Source organism: Schistocerca nitens, chromosome 7 (assembly GCF_023898315.1).
Source record: "Schistocerca nitens isolate TAMUIC-IGC-003100 chromosome 7, iqSchNite1.1, whole genome shotgun sequence".
NCBI classification, from domain to species: Eukaryota; Metazoa; Arthropoda; class Insecta; order Orthoptera; family Acrididae; genus Schistocerca; species Schistocerca nitens.
In genome coordinates, this window is record NC_064620.1 from 295,864,059 (window position 1) to 295,884,701 (window position 20,643).

General features: G+C 39.8%; 1 protein-coding gene across 6 annotated transcripts in view; it reads left to right on the forward strand.

The window, feature by feature from the left end:
• Positions 1-4,685: 4,685 nt before the first annotated feature.
• LOC126194626 (ral GTPase-activating protein subunit beta) overlaps positions 4,686-20,643 on the forward strand; it is a 425,832-nt gene continuing 409,874 nt past the window's right edge. For all 6 annotated transcript variants that reach the window (XM_049932779.1, XM_049932783.1, XM_049932785.1 and 3 more), the window contains exon 1: positions 4,686-4,953. In XM_049932779.1, the coding sequence (XP_049788736.1) occupies positions 4,912-4,953 (42 nt within the window). In that variant the 5' untranslated portion in view covers positions 4,686-4,911. The remainder of the gene's footprint in view (positions 4,954-20,643) is intronic.

The window sequence follows — 20,643 nt, forward strand, 5'->3', positions numbered from 1 at the left end:
CCCAACTATTATTCTTTCTGTTAAAATAGAAAAATCGAAATGGAAACTCCTTAGAGGCAGAGAGAAGAATTTAAATTTTTGGCAAAATGAGGTCAGGTGATCCAAGAGAAGGTCCATTAAAACGAATCTACTTCATCTTGGGTTCATCGTGTGAATTATCTAAAAGAAATATTATTGCTAAAAGCTGTGCACATTCCTTTGAAAAATAAGATAAGGTAATTATTACAACATGTGGTACTGGAGTGTCCCAGAAATACGAAAGCGAAAATGTCAAACAGGGAAATGTTGTGTATTAATTACTACAGACCCAGTGGATTCATCGTGGATCTAATTTTTGCTGTAAGACACCCACAGGAACAGCATTATGAATATGGAATAGATCTACTAATGACCTTTCTAGACATTGAAAAAGCGTATGATGGTGTGTGTAGAAGCAAAGTGTGGAAAGCCCTGGAGAATGGAGGAGTAGTAAAACATATTATTTGGAGGGTAATGGAAATGTACCATGGAAGTGTGACACACGTCAATGAGACATAGTGCTTCAATGCTGTTGCAGATAGAGCTCACAGCGGAATGGTTCTGCTGCTGTGCACTGCCCACTTATATAGCAGACTAGTGACCTTGATTACATAATGCGCTGATAATGGACTTAGACTCTGCAGGCACCAGCCGAAGTGGCTTATCCCGTATGCGCGTTGTAGCCGTACTAGCAGTGCACTTCTGCTGGTGCGCCAGCATGCCGCTGAGCCAAGTCGGGGCGGGGGGGGGGGGGGAAGTTGCGTCACCGACTCGGTAGGCGCTCAGCGGGCAGTGCGGCACAATGTTTTCGAATTTTTTCAAACTGTTGCATCCTTCAGCCCCCGGTTCGCGATGTACGCCCCCCGGTTGCTAACGTCAGGGATCACACTTTATTAATAATTATAGTACAAAGTAATATCTCCAGTTACAGTTGCATTTTCAGCGAGTACACCAAGACCTTTCATCTATACATGAATTTTTTCATCATTGCTAACTTTTCTATGGGAGTGTGTATATAATGTAAATGGCATGTTACTATAAACATAGCTAGGTCTAGTTTGAGTCTTTGGATCAATACCACAATGCCACGTCTTGTAAGTGATGACATCTCGATCGGTGAAATATTCCAGTCCAGGACGGGAGGCGTTTTCACAACGAACGATGGCTAGCGTGAACCAACCACTATGGGGGCTCAAGGATGCAACAATTTGAAAAAATTTGAAAACATAGTGCCGCACTGCGCGCTGAGCGCCTAGCGAGTCGGTGACGCAACCCGCCCGACTTGGCTTGGCGCCATGCCAGCGCACCAGCAGAAGCGCGCTGCTAGTATGGCTACAGCGCATGTACGGGATAAGCTATTCCGGTTGGTGCTTGCAGAATCTAAGTCCGTTATCAGCGTGTTACGTAATCAAGATTACTCATCTGCTATATAAGCAGGCAGTGCACGCCAATGGAACCATTCCACTGTGAGCTCTAACTGCAACAGCACAGAAGAATAGCTTGAGGCAGGTAAGTGCACTACTTTCACCATTACTCTTTGTGGTGTCGCCGCCAGACACCACACTTGCTAGGTGGTAGCCTTTAAATCGGCCGCGGTCCGTTAGTATACTTCGGACCCGCGTGTCGCCACTGTCAGGATTGCAGACCGAGCGCCACCACACGGCAGGTCTAGAGAGACGTCCTGGCACTCGCCCCAGTTGTACAGCCGACTTTGCCAGAGATGGATCACTGACAATTACGCTCTCATTTGCCGAGACGATAGTTAGCATAGCCTTCAGCTACGTCATTTGCTACGACCTAGCAAGGCGCCATTACCAGTTTATATTCAGTGTAATAATGTCTAAACAAGAGCGATGTTCTCCAATTGTGGATTAAAGTTAAGTATTCCAAGAACTACGTTCTTTTCTTTATAGGATAATTACTTTACCTTGTTCCAGACCTCACGCCAATCTGTGTGAGCTTAACGCGTGCCTTTCGGCTACCTCCGAGTGTCTTGGCTGTCTTGCCACGCCACTACACTCTTCACTGTAGTGATGGATGATGATATAATGAACACAGTAACACAAGTAATTTGTGAAGGAAAGATGAAAGTTATGGTGTTGCAGATCTGATGATTTAGGGAATAAGGAGGAGGAACTACAAGGGCAATTGGATGTACGGGAACGAACAGTACAAGAATATGGGATGAAATTTTGTATAAGTAAGAGTGAGATGAAGGAGAGAGGAACAACTGGAATAACAGTTGGTGGGGAACGATTGAGGAGAGTGGAGAGTTTCAAGTATCTAGGAAGCCTGATACTGGAAGATGGAGAAAAACGACAGAGTAATAAACGAGCGTGGCAGAAAAGCAGAAGCATTTCAGAAGCCTGATATGGAGCAAGGATGTACCCCAAATTTGTAAAAATATTCTATACCAGTCATACTATGTCCTGATTGTAACATATACATCTGAAACCTGGGTTATGAAAGGAAGAGAGAAAAGCAAAGTACAAGCCAGTGAAATGAAATTCTTGAGGAACAGTATTGGAGTGACAAAGATAGACAGGTTAAGAAATGAGAGGATAAGAGATTTAATGAAGGTGAAACCATTACAGGAGGAGATAGAGAAATCAAGGCTGAGATGGTATGGATGTGTTAAGCGAATGGAGGAGAAGAGAATACCCAGGAGGATACATGAAATGAAACTGGAGGGAAAGAGAACAAGGGGGAGACCAAGAGCCAGATGGCTGAAAGGAGTGTAGGAATGTGTCCAGAAGAAAGGAGAAGACTGGATCAAGGTGAAGATGGAGAGATGGTGGCAAGACAGAAGACGATGGACAGGCTTATGTTCCAAACAGACCCAGCCAGAGGCTGGAGACTGTAAAATGATGATGATGATGAAGAATTACTTTAGACGCAGAAATTTCTATAAATGTACTTGATATCTTTCGTTTTTTATATCCAGTCAGAAAGCAAATAAACAGAATGTCACAATATTTTATTAGTCAGTGCACAGAAAAGTCTCAGCTAACAGTTATTTATTCTCCTACTGGTATGTATCCCAAATTATCAGCCCACTTAATTGTAAGATATGGATAAAAATTAACTGCTTGCCTTTTGCGAGTATGATGTGATGTGTGGGCTAATGACCATAGAAGATTACTATCGTGTCATCGTCAAGGAAAAATTCGTATATATTTAGTGTTTTCTGAGTATGGGTGATAAAAATCACACTAGTGTTTGATACTAGGTCTGCATTGATCACTAGTAATTCGTTTCGCTATCCTGCAGTCTTTGACACTACATGAAATCTTCCTGAACTGCATTGGCCTGCTCTCGCGCATCGATGCCATTCAATAACTCACATCATAAGACAGAAATCAGTGTCATCACCATTTCAAAACCTCTTTTGTACTTTTTGGTATCTTTCACTCACAATAATGTACGATCTGAAACTCAGCGAATAGTAAACTAGACGCTATCATACTTTTTCAATAGAAGATTTTTAAATCAAGAGCACATGCTTGGCAAATTCAGTGGAAAAATACCTCTAAAGTAACACGAAGGACATGTATAACGTGGAAGTAAATAAGGGTACCATAAATGAAGGACATGTATAATGTGGAAGTAAATAAGGGTACCATAAATGTGTAATCATAATACACTTTTCATTCATATAAAATCTAGCTATACACTATACATAATGTGAAACTGGAAAAACGTGTGTACTCCTGTAATTATTATGCAGATATATAATGTAAGAGGTGACGTGTTTATCTGTGTATGTGCATGTAAGTATGTATCGAGATATACTACAATGTGAATTATGTAATGAAAATTGCCAATTTATAAATATGTAGAAAATTATATGTATTACACTAAACGTGCACGTACATGTATAACTTTAATTGACAAAGCCAACTGCAAGGCGAAGTTGATAATAGGATAATAAATAGACGTCAAAAAAGCATCATTTCATAGTGATTGTTATGAATTATGAAAAATAAATGATTTGTTAAAAAGCTAAAATCCCACACTATCCCGTTGGGAAACAAAATCAGATATTAAACCGAATACTTTCTTTAAAATGGATTGAGAAATGCTACACATCGTTACACGTTTTTTAATAGGGAAGTAAAACTTGTTAAGAGGAAAACGAGTTCAGAAAACGATGTGGCGTAGTATTATGTACTATCAAGCGGCATAAAGGCGGTACAATCGGAAAATCGGTTTTACCCTTCTGCAAGCAGTCGGCCAATTGTCCAGTGTGAACACTCAGGGAGGTGTGACTGTGATCACTGGTGCGCACATGTTGAAAAAGAGATATACACTTCCATGCTTCGCTCTGCTTGTGTGTGAGGCAAGCACAGGCACACGGCGAAAAGGTCCAAGGCGTATAGGTCTAAGTGTACCTTCACAGTCTCTTGTCGTGAGCTGAAAGTTTCAATTTCCTGGTTGACTTCCTTTATTCTGTTTCTTCATCTACTGCTTTCAAGAAAAAGTAAATATTCTATTTGTGCTTATACTGGCTATGAACGAGCACATTTTTCATCGTTCAAAATAATGAATTGAGCGCTTGTTGTAATTAAAACTGGCGCCAGCTATCATGTCTTTCTGAAGATCTTTGCAGTGGAGTTATAGGTTTTTATTTTCAAGTGGATGGATATAAGCTTTGGATGTATGATTGTTTTGCAGACTTCGACTCCTGTCAAATTTAGAGTTTATGTTTTAAAACCTGGGTGATGTAGTGACGCACGTAATTACTGAAGCACGTATTGTGGACGATGGACATCATTCAACACAGTTCATACCTCGTGCCTTTAACGATGTTTACTAAGTAAAAAGTTAACATCAACACAAGGAAATAAATATTTATTCAGTTTCAGCTACATACTTCAGCATAAACATTTCCATATGAATTTAGGTGTCTTCAATCGAGTTAACTATAATATCAAGGTACGTTAATATCGATAAGTACTAAAAATAAGGCTGTCTTATGCTGGTGTCGTGAATAAACATAATATTCAAGCCCAAACTTGTATAAATTTTCCAGCTGGTTGTTTTGTTTATTTATATTTGACTGTTTACCCACAGAAATCGTCATGTGGGTAATACATTTCTATCTGTTATTCATTCATTATGCATTCCTTCATTTACACTCGTCATGGTTCCAAGAATCCTATTGTCAACAATACTTGTCGTCCGATATTGTATGTTTAGCGATATCTGTATCTGATGCAATTACTAATAAGACTTACTCATTTGCAGTAGCAGGCTTTTCTGCTTTTAATTGATCCATCAAACACAAATCTGCCAACTGTAACCAGATGTAGGGAGGGATTCTAGAAAACTTGCTTCTGGTAGGTTACTGAAAATAAATTGTTGTAGCAGCTGTTTATTTGGTTTATGCTATTCATTTGGAACAGATCATTTATGTATATTCTGTAGGCATGTTTGTTATTGTTGACTTATTTGCCATATGTCATTATCTGTTGTACACTGATGTGACGAAAGTCACGGGATACCTCCCAACATTGTGTCGGACCTACTTTTGCCTGGCGTAGTGCAGAAACTTAACATGGCATGGACTCAACATGTCACTGGTACTCTTACAGAAATACTGCCCCATTTTGTGTAAGATCTGACTTCCCGATTATGTCCCATAAGTGAACTGGTTGGTAAATCATTAACTCAAATTTTCTAGAATGTGCTTCAAACCATGATTATGGTGCAGCGACATGGCACATTGTCATCCATAAAACTGCCATTGTTATTTGGGAACTATGATGTCCACAAATGGCTGCAAATAATCACCAACCACTGAACGTAACAATTTCTAGTTAATTATTAATTCAGGTGGACCAGAGGACCCATCCATTCCATGTAAACCGGTTTGTACTATTATGGAGGCCACCACTAGCTTGGAGAGTGTCTTGTTCACAGTGGTTTCGTGTCGGCCCCCGGAAGCTGAATGGTAGATGTGACGGATTGTCAATCCTCTGGGCCCATTTTTGATTCCCGGCTGGGTCGGATAATTTTCTCCACCCAGGGACTGGGTGTTGTGCTGTCCTTGTCATCATCCTCATCGACTGCGGGCCGCCAAAGTGGCGTCAGATTGAAAGACCAGCACCCAGTGATTGGTCTGTCCAATGGGGGGATCTAGCCATATGATTAAATAAATAAATGGCGTCTGTGGTGTCTTTGTCACAGTCAGTTCTTACCAACTGAAACCAGGACTCAACTGACCAGGCTGTCGTTTTCCAGTCATCAAGGGTCCAACTAATATGGTCACAAGTCCAGGAGAAGTGCGGCAGGTGATGTCAATGCTCTTACTAAAGGACTTAATGTCCTTCATCTGCGGCCATAGCGCATTACCACAAAACTTAGCTGAGTTGTAATAACAGATTTGTTCATCGTATGTCCCACATTGATTTCCGTAATTATTGCATGCAGGGTTGCTTGTCTGTTAGCACTGACAACTGTATGCAAATACGACTGCTCTTGGTCATTAAGTGAAGGCCATTGGCCACTGCGTAGTCTGTGGTGAGAGATAATGCGTGAAATTTGGTATTCTCAGCACAGTCTTGACCCTGTGGATCTCTGAATATTGAATTCCCCAATGATTTCCAGAAGGGAAAGAACAGAACATAGCAATAATACCTTTCTTTTGTTTTACATACCTTTTTGAAATTTAGGTTGTGGTTACAGCATTGTATGTAGTATACTGCAGTTTAGGATGAAAGGCAACAATTTGGTTGTGACTTGGTGAAACCAACAATGTTGTTGTCTTCAGTCCAAAGACTGGTTTGATGCAACTCTCTGTGCTACTCTATCCTGTGCAAGCCTCTTCATCTCCGAGTAACTACTGCAACCTACATCCTTCTGAATATGCTTACTGTATTAATCGGTTGGCCTCCCTCTATGATTTTAACCCCTGACGCTTCCCTCCAGTGCTAAATTTGTGATTTCTTTATGCCTGAAAATTTGTCCTGCCAACCAATCCCTTCTTCTAGTAAAGCTGTGCCACAAATTCCTCTTCTCCCCAATTCTATTCAGTACCTCCTTGTTAGTTAAGTGATCTACCCACCTAATGTTGATCATTCTTCTGTAGCACCACATTTCAAAAGCTTCTATTCTCTTCTTGTTTAAACTGTTTATTGTTGTGTTTCACTTTCATACAAGGCTACACTCCATACAAATACTTTCAGATAGGACTTCTTGACACTTAAATCTGTACCCGATGTTTACAAATTTCTCTTCTTCAAAAACGCTTTTCTTGCCATTGGTGGTCTACATTTTATATCTTCCCTACTTCAATCATCATTATCTTGCTTCCCAGATGGTTAAACTCATCTACTTATTTAAGCATCTCATTTCCTAACGTAATTCCCTCAGCATCACCTCATTTAAGTCGACTACGTTCCATTATCCTCGTTTTGCTTTTGTTGATGTTCATCTTATATCCTCTTTTCAAGACACCGTCTGTTCTGCTCAGCTGCTCTTCCAGATCCTTTGCTGTCTCTGACAGGATTACAATGTCATCGGCAAACTACAAAGTTTTTATTTCTTCTCCGTAGATTTCAATTTCTACTCCAAATTTTTCTTTTGTTTCCTTTACTGCTTGCTCAATATACAGATTGAATAACATCGAGGATAGGCTACAACCATGTCTCACTACCTTCTCTATCACTGCTTCCCTTCCATGCCCCTCAACTCTTGTAACTGCCATCTGGTTTCTGTACAAATTGTATGTAGCCTTTCACTTCCTGTATTTTACCCCTGCCATCTTCAGGATTTGAAAGAGAGAGTTTTGATCAACATTGTCGAAAGCTTTCTCTAAGCTTACAAATGCTAGAAATGTAGGTTTGCCTTCCTTAACCTATCTTCTAAGATACGTCATGGGGTCCGTAATGCCTCGTGTGTTCCTATATTTCTACGGAATCCAAACTGATCTTCTCCGAGGTCAGCTTCTACAAGTTTTTCCATTCGTCTGCAACGTGTTAGTATTTTGCAACTGTGATTTATTAAACTGATAGTTCAGTCATTTTCTCATCTGTTAGCACTTGTTTTCTTAGGAATTGGAATTATTATATTCTTCTTGAAGTCTGAGGCTATTTCACCTGCCTCATATATCTTGCTCACCAGATGGAAGAGTTTTGTCATGGCTGGCTCTCCCAAGGCTATCAGTAGCTCTAACGGAATTTTGTCTATGCCCACGATCTTGTTTCGGCTTAAGTCTTTCAGTACTTTTCACATTCTTCATGCATTATCTCCCTTCTCATCTGCATCTACATCCTTTTTCATTTCCATAATATTGCTCTCAAGTTCATCTCCTTGTATAGACCTTCTATGTACTCCTTCCTGCTTTTGTCTTTTCCCTTCTCTGCTTAGGACTGGTTTTCCATCTGAGCTCATGGTATTCATACAAGGAAGTTCTCTTTACTCCAAAGGTCTCTTTAATTTTCCTTTAGACAGCATCCATCTTACCACTAGTGATGTATGCTTCTACATCCTTACATTTGTCCACCAGCCATTCCTGCTTAGCAATTTTGTGCTTAACTATTGATCTCACTTTTTAGATGTTTGTATTCCCTTTCACCTGTCTCAATTATTGCATTTTTATATTTTCTCCTTTCATTGATTAAATTCAATATCTCTTGTGTTACCCAATGATTTCTACTAGCCCTCATCTTTTTACCTACTTGATCCTCTTCTACATTCATTATTGCATCTCCCAAAGCTACCCATTCTTCTTATACTTCCCTATTCTAGTCAGTAGTTCACTAATTCTCCTTCTGAAACCCTCTATAACCTCTGGTTCTTCCAGTTTATCCACATCCAATCTCCTTAGAATCATGCCTTTTTGCTGTTTCTTCTGTTTTAATCTGCACTTCATAATCAAGAAGCTGTAGTCAGGGCCCACATTTGCCCCTGGAAATGTCTTACTATTTAAAACCTGATTCCAAAATCTCTGTCTTATCATTATATAATCAATCTGAAACTTTCCAGTGTCTCCAGGTGTCTTGCACATATACAACCTTGTTTCATGATTCTTAAACCAAGTGTTAGTTATTATTAAACTACAATCTGTGCTTATTTCTACCTGGCGACTTCCTCTTTCTTTCCTTTCCCCCCATCCATATTCACCTACTACTTTCCTTCTCTTCCTTTTCCTACTATCAAATTCTGGTCCCCCATGACTATTAAATTTTTGCCTCCCTTAACCATATAAATAATTTCTTTTATCTCATCATGTATTTCCTCAATCTCCTTCTCATTTGCGGAGCTAGTTGGCAGATAAACTTATACTACTGTGGTGGGTGTGGACTTCATGTCTATCTTGGGTGCAGTAATGTGTTCACTATGCTGTTCATAGTAGATTATCTGAGTTCCTATTTTTTTACTCCTGCATTACCTCTATTTGAGTTTGTATTTATAACCCTGTATTCACTTGACCAGAAATCCTGCTTCTCATGCCACCAAACTTCACTAATTCCCACTATATCTCACTTTAACCTGTCCATTTTCCTTTTTAAATTTTCTAAACTACTGCCCAATTAAGGAATCTGACATACCACGCTCCGATCCATAGAACGCCAGTTTTGTTCCTCCTGATAACGACGTCCCCCTGAGTACACCCAACCCACAGATCCGAATCGGGACTATTTTACCTCTGGAATATTTTACCCGAGAGGATGCCATCATCATTTAGCCATACAGTAGAGCTGCAAGCCCTTGGGAAAAATTATGGCTGTAGTTCCCCTTGCTTCCAGCCATTTGCAGCACCAGCACAGCAAGGCTGTTTTGGTTAATGTTACAAGGCCAGATCAGTCAATCATCCAGATTGTTGCCCCTGCAACTACTGAAAGGGCTGCGGCCCTTCTTCAGGAGCCACACATTTGTCTGGCCTCTCAACAGATACCTCTCCGTTGTGGTTGCACCTACAATACGGCTATCTGTATCGCAGAGACACACAAGACTCTCTCCCCACCCCCCAACAGCAAGGTTCATGGTTCATTGGGAGGTGGGACCAACAATATAAATACAAAATCTTGATTATGGTGGAATACTGATCTGTTGAGTAGCTAGAGGTATAAGCTAGCCTCATAGGCAACAGTTTGGTTGTGAGTTGGCAAAACTGTATCAAAGATTTCACTTTATCTGCTTCCCTAAAAATACTCAGGCACCCCTCTTGTAACACAGTACCACTCTGCCAAGGGGATAGCTTTCTTAAGTGTAGGTGTGGATCCAGGCGCGCGCGCGCACACACACACACACACACACACACACACACACACACAAGCAAAATGCATTAACAAAATAATGCTTTGTACAGAACTTTAGAATATCTTAGAAAAAATTTTCATTTGGAGAACCGCAGCTTTTCAAAAATAATGTCATAATCTGGACAGTATGGACTCAGCATTAGCGTTGTTTCACATAGGACTGTGATTGTGAAAATACTTCTTCAAGCTAAGACTTTTTGAACTTCTAAGCGTGGAAATGTTGTTTCTTTCTTGTGAAGTTTTTTCCACCTATGTTCATGAAGTTAGTTTTTCTGTTATTTTTGGTTTTAGTGAAAGGTCTTTCATTTTCAGTCATACCTTACTCAAGTTACGTGTTCTGTCTGTGGACTCACAAACCTTATTGGGTTTGTTGTTGGCAACGAGTACAGTTGTCCTCTGAATTTGTGCCTTTTCCTTGCAAGAATGGTCTTGCAAGTGGTCACGCTCTAGTCCATCCATCATGGAAGCAACTGAAAAGGGTCCTGTGTCAAACTTGGCTTGTAATATCTAGGATTCCTTGACAATTTTGAGACTTAATTTTCAATTTGTTTTCTTTTTCAAAATTTGGTTGGGAAACCGGAAAATTTTACACCTAGGGAAACTATGTAACATTCCCAGACTATTAGTCCTGTCTCAAGGTTGCTACCTTTGTAATCATTCCCAGTATAAATACTGTCCCCATGCACCCACATACCTCCGTATCTTACTGCAGACCCACCACTGGCAATTGCTACATCATCGCAGACTGTGTTCGCTGCGTGACTTCATATGTAAGAACTTGATGATCTGTCAGTCACTTGAGTCACTTGTCACAATGGTTCTCATCAATGACCCTAGCAACACCAAATTCAATAGATTCTTAAATGTCGTAGCCTGACACAAAGTAAGGCAAGTTGCCGGTGTGTGTGTGTGTGTGTGTGTGTGTGTGTGTGTGTGTGTGTGTGTGTGTGTGTGTGTAACACAAGATTGATGCTAAGTAAATAGTCAAAAATGCTTGTAGAGAAAAAATGCTATGACTGCAAGTAATGTGAGACTGAATCAATTCGACTGAACAGAACAAAAATCTTGTTGTCTTTCCCAGTAAGTTGAGCTGGTTGAGTTATTGAAATCATCTGATGTTTCAAAGAGTGTCATTCCCATCATTGTCACCTCAGGGACTTCTTCTGCTGGCAGGGGTTGCACTTCAATTAGTGAGGACAGTGGTACAACCTCCAGGGGAACCTCATAGTTATCGCCTATATTGGAGGTCATACCCGTACCTCACGACAACTTGAGGAGAGGAACTTTGGTGGGTAGTATGTTGAATTCTTGGAGGTTGCGGTCAAGAAATGGGGCAGCTCTGAGAGACATAGCTATCTGCAATCACAGTCTCGGATGGTTGCTTGGATCCTCATGATATCATATCGAGCACATAAGAGCATCCAACTTCTTCAGTTGGAGCTAATCGCACTGTCACAGGAGGTGCTTTTGTTTGATTACTACATAAAATGAACAATGCTACATATGATCTGTGATGAATCCTTAATTTCACATAACTATATGACTGTATATGAGAGCCCAGGCTAACGAGCCCATAATTTGTGTTGCTTGAAAATTGGGCTCACTGATTAAGGTGTAGGAGATCAAAAAGGGTAACTCACTTTGGGATTATGGTACTATCCTTTGGGTTTGACCCATGATATCATCAAGGTGGTGGACATTAATTTTAAACTGATGCAATATGGCAACCATGATGCCACACTTTACACACAAGAACAGACACAAGTAATATAAAAAAATTTTAATTGCAGAAATTACATGAAGCTAATCTGACAACCACAGGAATTATGGGGTTTCAGTTGGAGACAAACTAAATATATGACAACCATAATAATTAAGTCATAACAAAACAAATACACATGAATCAAGCAAACAAATTCCTCAACAGTGACAAAACACCAATAAAGGTACCTTAAGAAACTGGTATTTGAATTTTACTTGAGTTATATTGCTTAAAGAAAGTCCACGATAACACCTGGTACTGGAAATACCAGATGCCCCAGGAGGAATTGTCAGTATTCAGGCATATGACAAGAATGATCATTAGAAGCAAAAAGGTCTAGCAAATATGGGCTGTAAAATGCATACCATAACAGCTCTGAGCAGTGTTCATCTTCACTGCTTGAAACACATCTCTTCTATTGAACAAGTGCTCATAGCTTGGAAGGTATGCATTTTAGAGCCCCTGTTTACTAGACGATTGTTTCTTGTTTTGATCCATACTACCTCCTCCCAAAATATAGAAAGCAAAGAGCTTGCAGTAGAAAAGATTTTTTTCACAGTATCGAAGAAGTGCTCATACCTCTTAAGACATGCATTATAGAGCCCATTTTACTAGACTTTCTTGCTTTGAGTGATCATTGCTGTTATATCCCTGAATATTGACCATTCCTCCTGGGACACCGTGTATAGCTCAAAAAAGATCCACTATGCCACATAACGGCACACAACTTGACAAAGCCAGTATCAAACACTTCACCTGACCTATACAGCTAAAATGAAGTCCGGGCATCCACACCATCGAAGCTCACTCGTATCTAATATCGAAAATGTAACCTCCTTAATGTAGATAAAAGAAACTTCTCAAATCTTCCAGTCACAGTCCAAATAATTACCTACAGTGAACAACACAATATAAGAATACACACTACAGTGATCAACCAAGTGGAGCTGACACTACCTAGGTTGTGTCCCTCCCCCCTCTTTCCACCACCCAACACACACACACACACACACACACACACACACACACACACACACACACACAGAGAGAGAGAGAGAGAGAGAGAGAGAGAGAGAGAGAGAGAGAGAGAGAAACAAAAACCATAAATGCCAGCCATTCTTCCCAACACAATTACGGCGCTGTCATCTGTCTCATGCGTGACAGCTAAAATAATACATCATCAACACAATTTCTTGAATGGCCACCATAGAATTCTCGAACCAGAAACCACACGTGTCTTGTTGACAATGCCACATATACTGATCCCTGGTCTGAGATGCAGCAGCTCCACAAAAGTGACTGAACAACTGTAGGAATTTAATCATATTCAACATGTCATCTCCCATTGCTACATGCACTGTCCTACTCCTGAACTTCATTGTCATACCCATAGCTAACAACAAACAAAACATAAAATTAAATCTCTGGCCATAAAGAGCACACTGCATTAGTAATTCCAAACTCAAAAACTGTGCGACCGCTACGGTCGCAGGTTCAAATCCTGCCTCGGGCATGGATGTGTGTGATGCCCTTAGGTTAGTTAGGTTTAAGTAGTTCTAAGTCTAGGGGACTGATGACCTCAGAAGTTAAGTCCCATAGTGCTCAGAGCCATTTGAACCAAACCCAAAAACAAATCTATTCCCGTAACTGCCAGCATTAAAATAACCGACTAACAAACTGCCACAACACTTCCAATATTATTCTTACAAATAGCACAAAAGCAGTATAGTGGATCACTATCACTCACAAACAATCTAGAAACATAATTATCCAACACCAGAGAATGCAATTGCATACTCCAACACCCCCTGGAAACATAAACCATTTCAAATATGCTGTGCCACTGTGTCGCCTCACAGCACAGTTACATTGGGAATCAAAGCAGATGGATGGTACTGCAAACTTTAATTGACCCCCATGCATCATCACTGCTGGCCACAGCTGTGTACAGGAGTCAATCTGGATGATACGAGAAAATAGGTCTGACTTTCCTCAGAGGTCACTGTCATTAGTTTGTCCATTTGTGCCTTGATCGTATTGATCAACCTCTATCTTCAGTGTTTAGTGCAGAATAAAACTGAGTGCTGGTCAGATATGATATATCGTTCCTTTGGCAGAAAGAACAGATCTCAACTGACCTGAAATGTAGACTGTTGTTGGATACAGTGATGTGTAGTGCCCATCAGTGCTGAAGATAATCACTATTGCACGGATTGTAAGTGCTCATGTCATTGATAACACCTGGGCAATGTCTGGGAAATTACTGAGGGTGTCCATGAAAAGTAACCAGATAGTCTCTTTCAAAGACCCTCAAAGTCAACGTACTGAGTGAGGTGACACAGTGGTTATCACACTTGATGCACATTTGGGAGGATGATGGTCAAAAACCATGTCCAGCCATCCAGATTTAGGTTTTCCGTGATTTTCCTAAATTGCTTCAGGCTACTGCTGGATGGTTCTATTGAAAGTGTACTGCCGATTTCCTTCCCTATCCTTGATACAATCTGAGCTTGTGCTCCATCTGTAATGACCTTGATATTGATGGGACGTTGAACCCTGTCTTTCTTTCTTTCTTCCTTCAAAGTCGATGTATGCTTGGTCCCATGGATGATTGTGTGAAAACCAGTGGAAGAAATTTTTGCATTGGATGTGACTGGTTTTATGCATGCTTGGTAGACTCAGACCAGAAGTTTGACTTCCACATCAATACTCAACCAAAATATGTAACACCTGGCCAATGCATACATCCTAGATGTATGACAATGTTTCTCAGGACATAGTCTGAGGATGAGAGGCTGCAACATAGTTTAGATCAGAACTCGACGCTTTGACTCTCCTGTGGTCAGTAAAACTATATCCTGATTAATGTTGAATTTGGTGTATCGAGACATAGTTCCATTACAGTAGCGGAGGGAAGGCGTACACAGGAGAAGATATAGACTCAGATTGCAATATGGTAATGATGAAGAGTAGGCTGAAGTTTGAAGACATTAGTCAGGAGGAATTAATATGCAAAGAAGTGGGATATGGAAGTACTAAGGATAGATGAGATACCCTTGAAGTTCTCTAAGGCTATAAATGTAGCAGTAAGCGATAGTCCAGTAGGCAGTACAGTTGGACAGGAATGGACATCTCTAAAAAGGGCAGTCACAGAAGCTGGAGAGAAAAACGTGGGTACAAAAAAGGTAACAGTAAAGAAACCATGGCTAACAGAAGAAATACTTCAGCTGACTGATGAAAGAAGGAAGTACAAAAATGTTCAGGAAAATTTAGGAATACAGAAATGCAAGTCATTGAGGAATGAAATAAATAGGAAGTGCAGGGAAACCAAGGTGAAATGGCTGTGTGAAAAATGTGAAGAAATCGAAAAAGAAATGATTGTCAGAAGGACAGATTCAGCATACAGGAAAGTCAAAACAACCTTCGGTGACATTAAAAGCAAGGATGGTAACATTAAGAGTACAACAGGAATTCCACTGTTAAATGCAGAGGAGAGAGCGGATAGGTGGAAAGAATTCATTGAAAGCCTCTATGAGGGGGAAGATTTGTCTGATGTGATAGAAGAAGAAACAGGAGTCAAGGAGAATTTAAAAGAGCTCTGGAGGACTTAAGATCAAATAAGGCAGAAGGGATCGATAACATGCCATCAGAATTTATAAAATCATTGAGGGAAGTGGCAATGAAACGACTTTTCACGTTTGTGTTTTGAATGTATGAGTCTGATGACATACCATCTGACTTTGGAAAAATATCATCCACAAAATTCTGAAGACTGCAAGGGCTGACAAGGGCAAGAATTATCGCACAGTCAGCTTAACAGCTCATGCATCCAAATTGCCGACAAGAATAATATACAGAAGAATGGAAAAGAAAATTGAGGATGTGCTAGATGATGATAGGTTTGGCTTTAGAAAAGGTAAAAGCACAAGAGAGGCAGTTCTGACGTTGCGGTTGATAATAGAAGCACGACTAAAGAAAAATCAAGACACGTTGGTAGGATTTGTTGACCTGGAAAAAGCATTTGAGAGTGTAAAATGGTGCAAGATGTTTGAAATTCTGGGAAAAATAGTGGAAAGCTATAGGGAGAGATGGGTAATATACAATATGTGTAAGACCAAAGAGGGATTAATAAGAGTGATCGACCAAGAACAAAGTGCTCAGATTAAAAAGGGTGTAAGACAGGAATGTAGTCTCTCACCCCTACTATTCAATCTGTGTATCCAAGAAACAATGATGGAAATAAAAGAAAGATTTAGGAGTGGAATTAAAATTCAAAGTGAAAGGATATCAGTGATATGATTCACTGATGACATTGCTGTCCCGAGTGAAAGTGAAGAAGAATTAAATGATCTGCTGAACGGAATGGACAATCCAATGAGTATAGAATATGGATTGAGAGTAAATCAAAGAAAGATTAAAGTAATGAGAAGTAGCAAAAATGATGACAGTGAGAAACTTAACATCAGGATTGATGGTCACGAAGTAGATGAAGGTAAGGAATTCTGCTATCTAGGCAGTAAAATAACCAGTGACGGATGGAGTAAGGAGGACATCAAAAGCAGATTAGCAATGGCAAAAAGGGCATTCTTGGCCAAGAGAAGTCTACTAGTATCAAACATAGGGCTTAACTTGAGGAAGAAATTTCTGAGGATGTACATCTGGAGTACAGCATTGTATGGTAGTGAAACATGGACTGTGGGCAAACCAGAACAGAAAAGAGTCGAAGTGTTTGAGATGTGGTGCTACAGACAAATGTTGAAAATTAGGTGGTCTGATAAGGTAAGGAATGAGGAGTTTCCGTGCTGAATCGGAGAGGAAAGGAATATGTGGAAAACACTGATAAAGAGAAGGGACAGGATGATAGGACATCTGTTAAGACATGAGGGAATGACTTCCATGGTACTAGAGGGAGCTATAGAGGGCAAAAAAATGTAGAGGAAGACAGAGATTGGAATACATTCAGCAAATAATTGAGGATGTAGTTTGCAAGTGCTACTCTGAGATGAAGAGGTTGGTGGCATAGGAGAGGAATTCGTGGTGGGCTGCATCAAACTAGTCAGAAGACTAATGACCCCAAAAACAAGGGGGGAGGGGGGCAGTTGCTCTGATCAGCCAAGATAAGCATGGCATGCTATCCAGTGGAATGTGAGATCCTGATGCGTGAGTCTAGCCACTTCCTGGACTGTGACAGGTAATTTTTCATTGTGCCCCTAATAATTTCATCGAGCTGGAAATAAAGTCTCTCTTGTTTACCTCACTCATAATTAGAAGCCATTGGTATATGCTTTGGGTCACTGACATGTTGAACAATGGAATGGTAGTGTGTCTTATAATTGCAGTTGTTCAGAAACAGTGTCCATTACTGTAATCATTTGCTAAGGGGCCAAAGAATTCAATTAGTGGCTTGTGGGCCATGATAAGATGGTGTGTAGGAAGACGTGGAATTTCTTGGTATCATAATAAAGGAAGCAGTGTCTCCTTCTCTGTTTTACTGTAAACATATGTGCTGCTTTTAATGTTTTGGGCTTATAAGCAGTTGACTGTGCCATGCCATCATGTGACTTATGTGATAGCATGGTGTCTCTCTATGTAAAGCATCTATTGCCAGGTGTAAACTGTATGCATGATATAAATGTGACCTGACTGAGAGTAGACTTAAAACACGTTTTTAGCTTTAATAGTACTTCTTTACTCATGGCATACCAGTGACATTAGATGCCCCTTTTGTGAAGATAGTTGAAATGGTGATATATTTCCGAAGAGTTCAGTATAGATTTGCTGAAATAATTTGCTGTATGCAACTGCAGCTCCTTCAAATCTTTGTGTGCAGGGAGATTGTCATTTGCTTTGATGTGGGGCCCGAAACCATCTTTGTTCACCACATGATCAAGATACTGATGTTGCATTTGAGAAAAAGTTATATTTATTTAACTTGTATTTGATCCCACTACTTCTAATTTTATCTGTTTTAAGTTGTTGAAGTGTTGCTCTTGTGTAGACTCAATGACTTTTATGTCATCTAGATAAATTTGCGACATATGTTCCTCCGTGCATAAACTTTTACAAGTAGTTTTGAAAAATTGTTGCAGATTTTGCAACTGCAAGGGGTAATATTTTATACTGATACAGCCTGAAATGTATATTGTTGACTGTAAAATTCTTTGATTTTACATCTAAGAATAAATGCAGGTAAGCATCTGCTAAATCATCATAGAATAGAACTGGCCCACCGATAACTTAGCAAGTAGCTCTTACACTCATACAGTCTTATAATCATCTACATTAAATTGTTGATAGGGGTTTTTTAAGCATCACAGCTCTGTAGTGTACCATTAGACTTCTTAGTTACAACCATCGATGTCACCCATCGACTAACTGTAGCTGTTATCACAACACATGATGCCTGTAAACAATAGTGTTCCCCTTTAATCCGTAGCAAAAGGCATGTGTCCGTCCCAGAAAAAAAGAAGAATGGCATGAAGTGTTAACTGTGTTGTGCTTCAGAGTTTTGTGCACGACCCATTTAGTTTTTGAGAAATCACAATGCTCCTCACATAAAGCGTCCAAATCATTAAACATAATACTGTTAGAGTTTATTGTGAACTATACTATGATTAATGCTACTGCAACTACTATCTACTACTACTTGAATTTCTATCTACACCACATAGCATCTGAGGATATGCACTATTTTTGCTTGAGTCAGTGTTGACAAGGAGTTTCATATTACATTCCTAATTGCCTTTCTTGAACTTTTCTATGATGGGAACAATGGGATCTGCAGATAATTACATTGCCTTTTCATCATTTGATTTCAGGGAATATTTCATAGGATGTACTTTAGCCATACCAGATGCACATTGTGTGGGTGATGCTCTTTCAGATGACAGGGCTGTGTGATGAACCTTGCTTAAAATAGTGTCAGAGTTTCTCAGAGTGTTAGCCTAAACTTCTTGCTGAGAAGCGACATGCACATTGCTCCAGACATTTCAGAGTTTGGATAACTTGTCATTACTTCCCTAACCCTTCTCCATAAATAGGGATATCTTACCCCACAGTACTTTTCTCTATATATTACACTACTATGTGTACTAAGTTTGGTTGAAATTTCGCCATGCAGTCCAGAGTTATTATAGCATATAACATGTCACCATAATCCCCTGCATCCCCCCCCCCCTCCTTCCTCCACCAACACCACCGTGTCTAGGAGTGCTAATGATGTCCTGGTTCCACTGTATTTCTGTGTATTTCATATTTGTACACACCTTGGTTGAAAGGGTATCGAGTGTTCCAGAGTTACACTTTACATGTGATATCTTCTTATTCCCAACCCGACCTCGGGGTTAAATGACCTCGGGTTTGTCACCAATTGCCCCAAAAATGTCAAAAATTATAGATTTGGCACTAACATAGTTCATTCCTGATTTTTTGTAACGCTCTTCACACTCCACATACTCCTAACAGTGCTAGTAATGTGTTACCATATTACTTCCATGAAATCCAGATAAGGGAACTTGCTATATGGTGCATCTTCACATCTCACCAACCTTTGGACTTAAACTCTATTAACCAGAGCCCCCCTTCCGTTTAGTAGATTTCCATTATTTAATCAATTTTGCACTATGTTTCTTGTAATTACCTTTTCATCTTAATCTTTTCTTCCCCCACTCCCACCTTTTTGCTTATTCTTTTTTGTTTTTCCTCTGTCTCCTTTCCTCCTTCATCTCTTCTTAATTGTCCTATTCAATCCACGTTTCATATAGCTTTTTGTTATTCCATCATTATATATCTCACTGTCCTATCATTCCTGGTGCAATCCTTACCTGTACTATCTTTGACCTCTTGTGAGCTCTAATTGGAAAAGATCAATTTTGGAGTGTGGAGCATCAACCAATTACAATCTTAAGACAATTACAGCCAGTAAATCATAACATCTGCCACACTCCTTTAATGAGGGCTTGCTTAAATCTGTCTGGAAATTTAACTCTAAACATGATGCGTTTCACAAATTGTATTTGAGTACGACAGTGATACTAGAAGAAAAGGGTTTGAATACAGGATGTTTGAAAAAGAACTCGCTAGTTTTAAGTATAAATTTAATGAGGAAATTAATGAAAAATTACATCAGTGAGTACATATCATGAAAGAGAATGCCTTCAAGTTTTGTTTAATGATAGTAGACGTCAACGTGGGATCCATTTGTTGCCCTGCACACTTCGAGGCAATATTTCATTTCTCGCCACATATTCACCAACATTTCAGGTCTAACCTCATCAGAAAAGAGAATCTTTTTTTAAAAAAATGGACATCATCATCAATTCTGTGTAGAAAGTCAACAGCAAACTCATACCTTTCAACTTTATCAGTAGGTTTTATTTTATGTAACAGTTGCAATTTGTAGACACTCAACTTAAGTCTTTTATGCACAACATCATACACAGTACCTTTAGGCAATCCTAATTGTAGACTGTGTGTGGCCAATGACTTCTTCAGGTTCCGAACACACGAAACAAGGATATGTTCAACAACATCTTCAGAAGTTCTCGGTCTACCTGGTGATTTTGCTTTAAAGGCACTACTGGTTTCCTTGAAAGACTT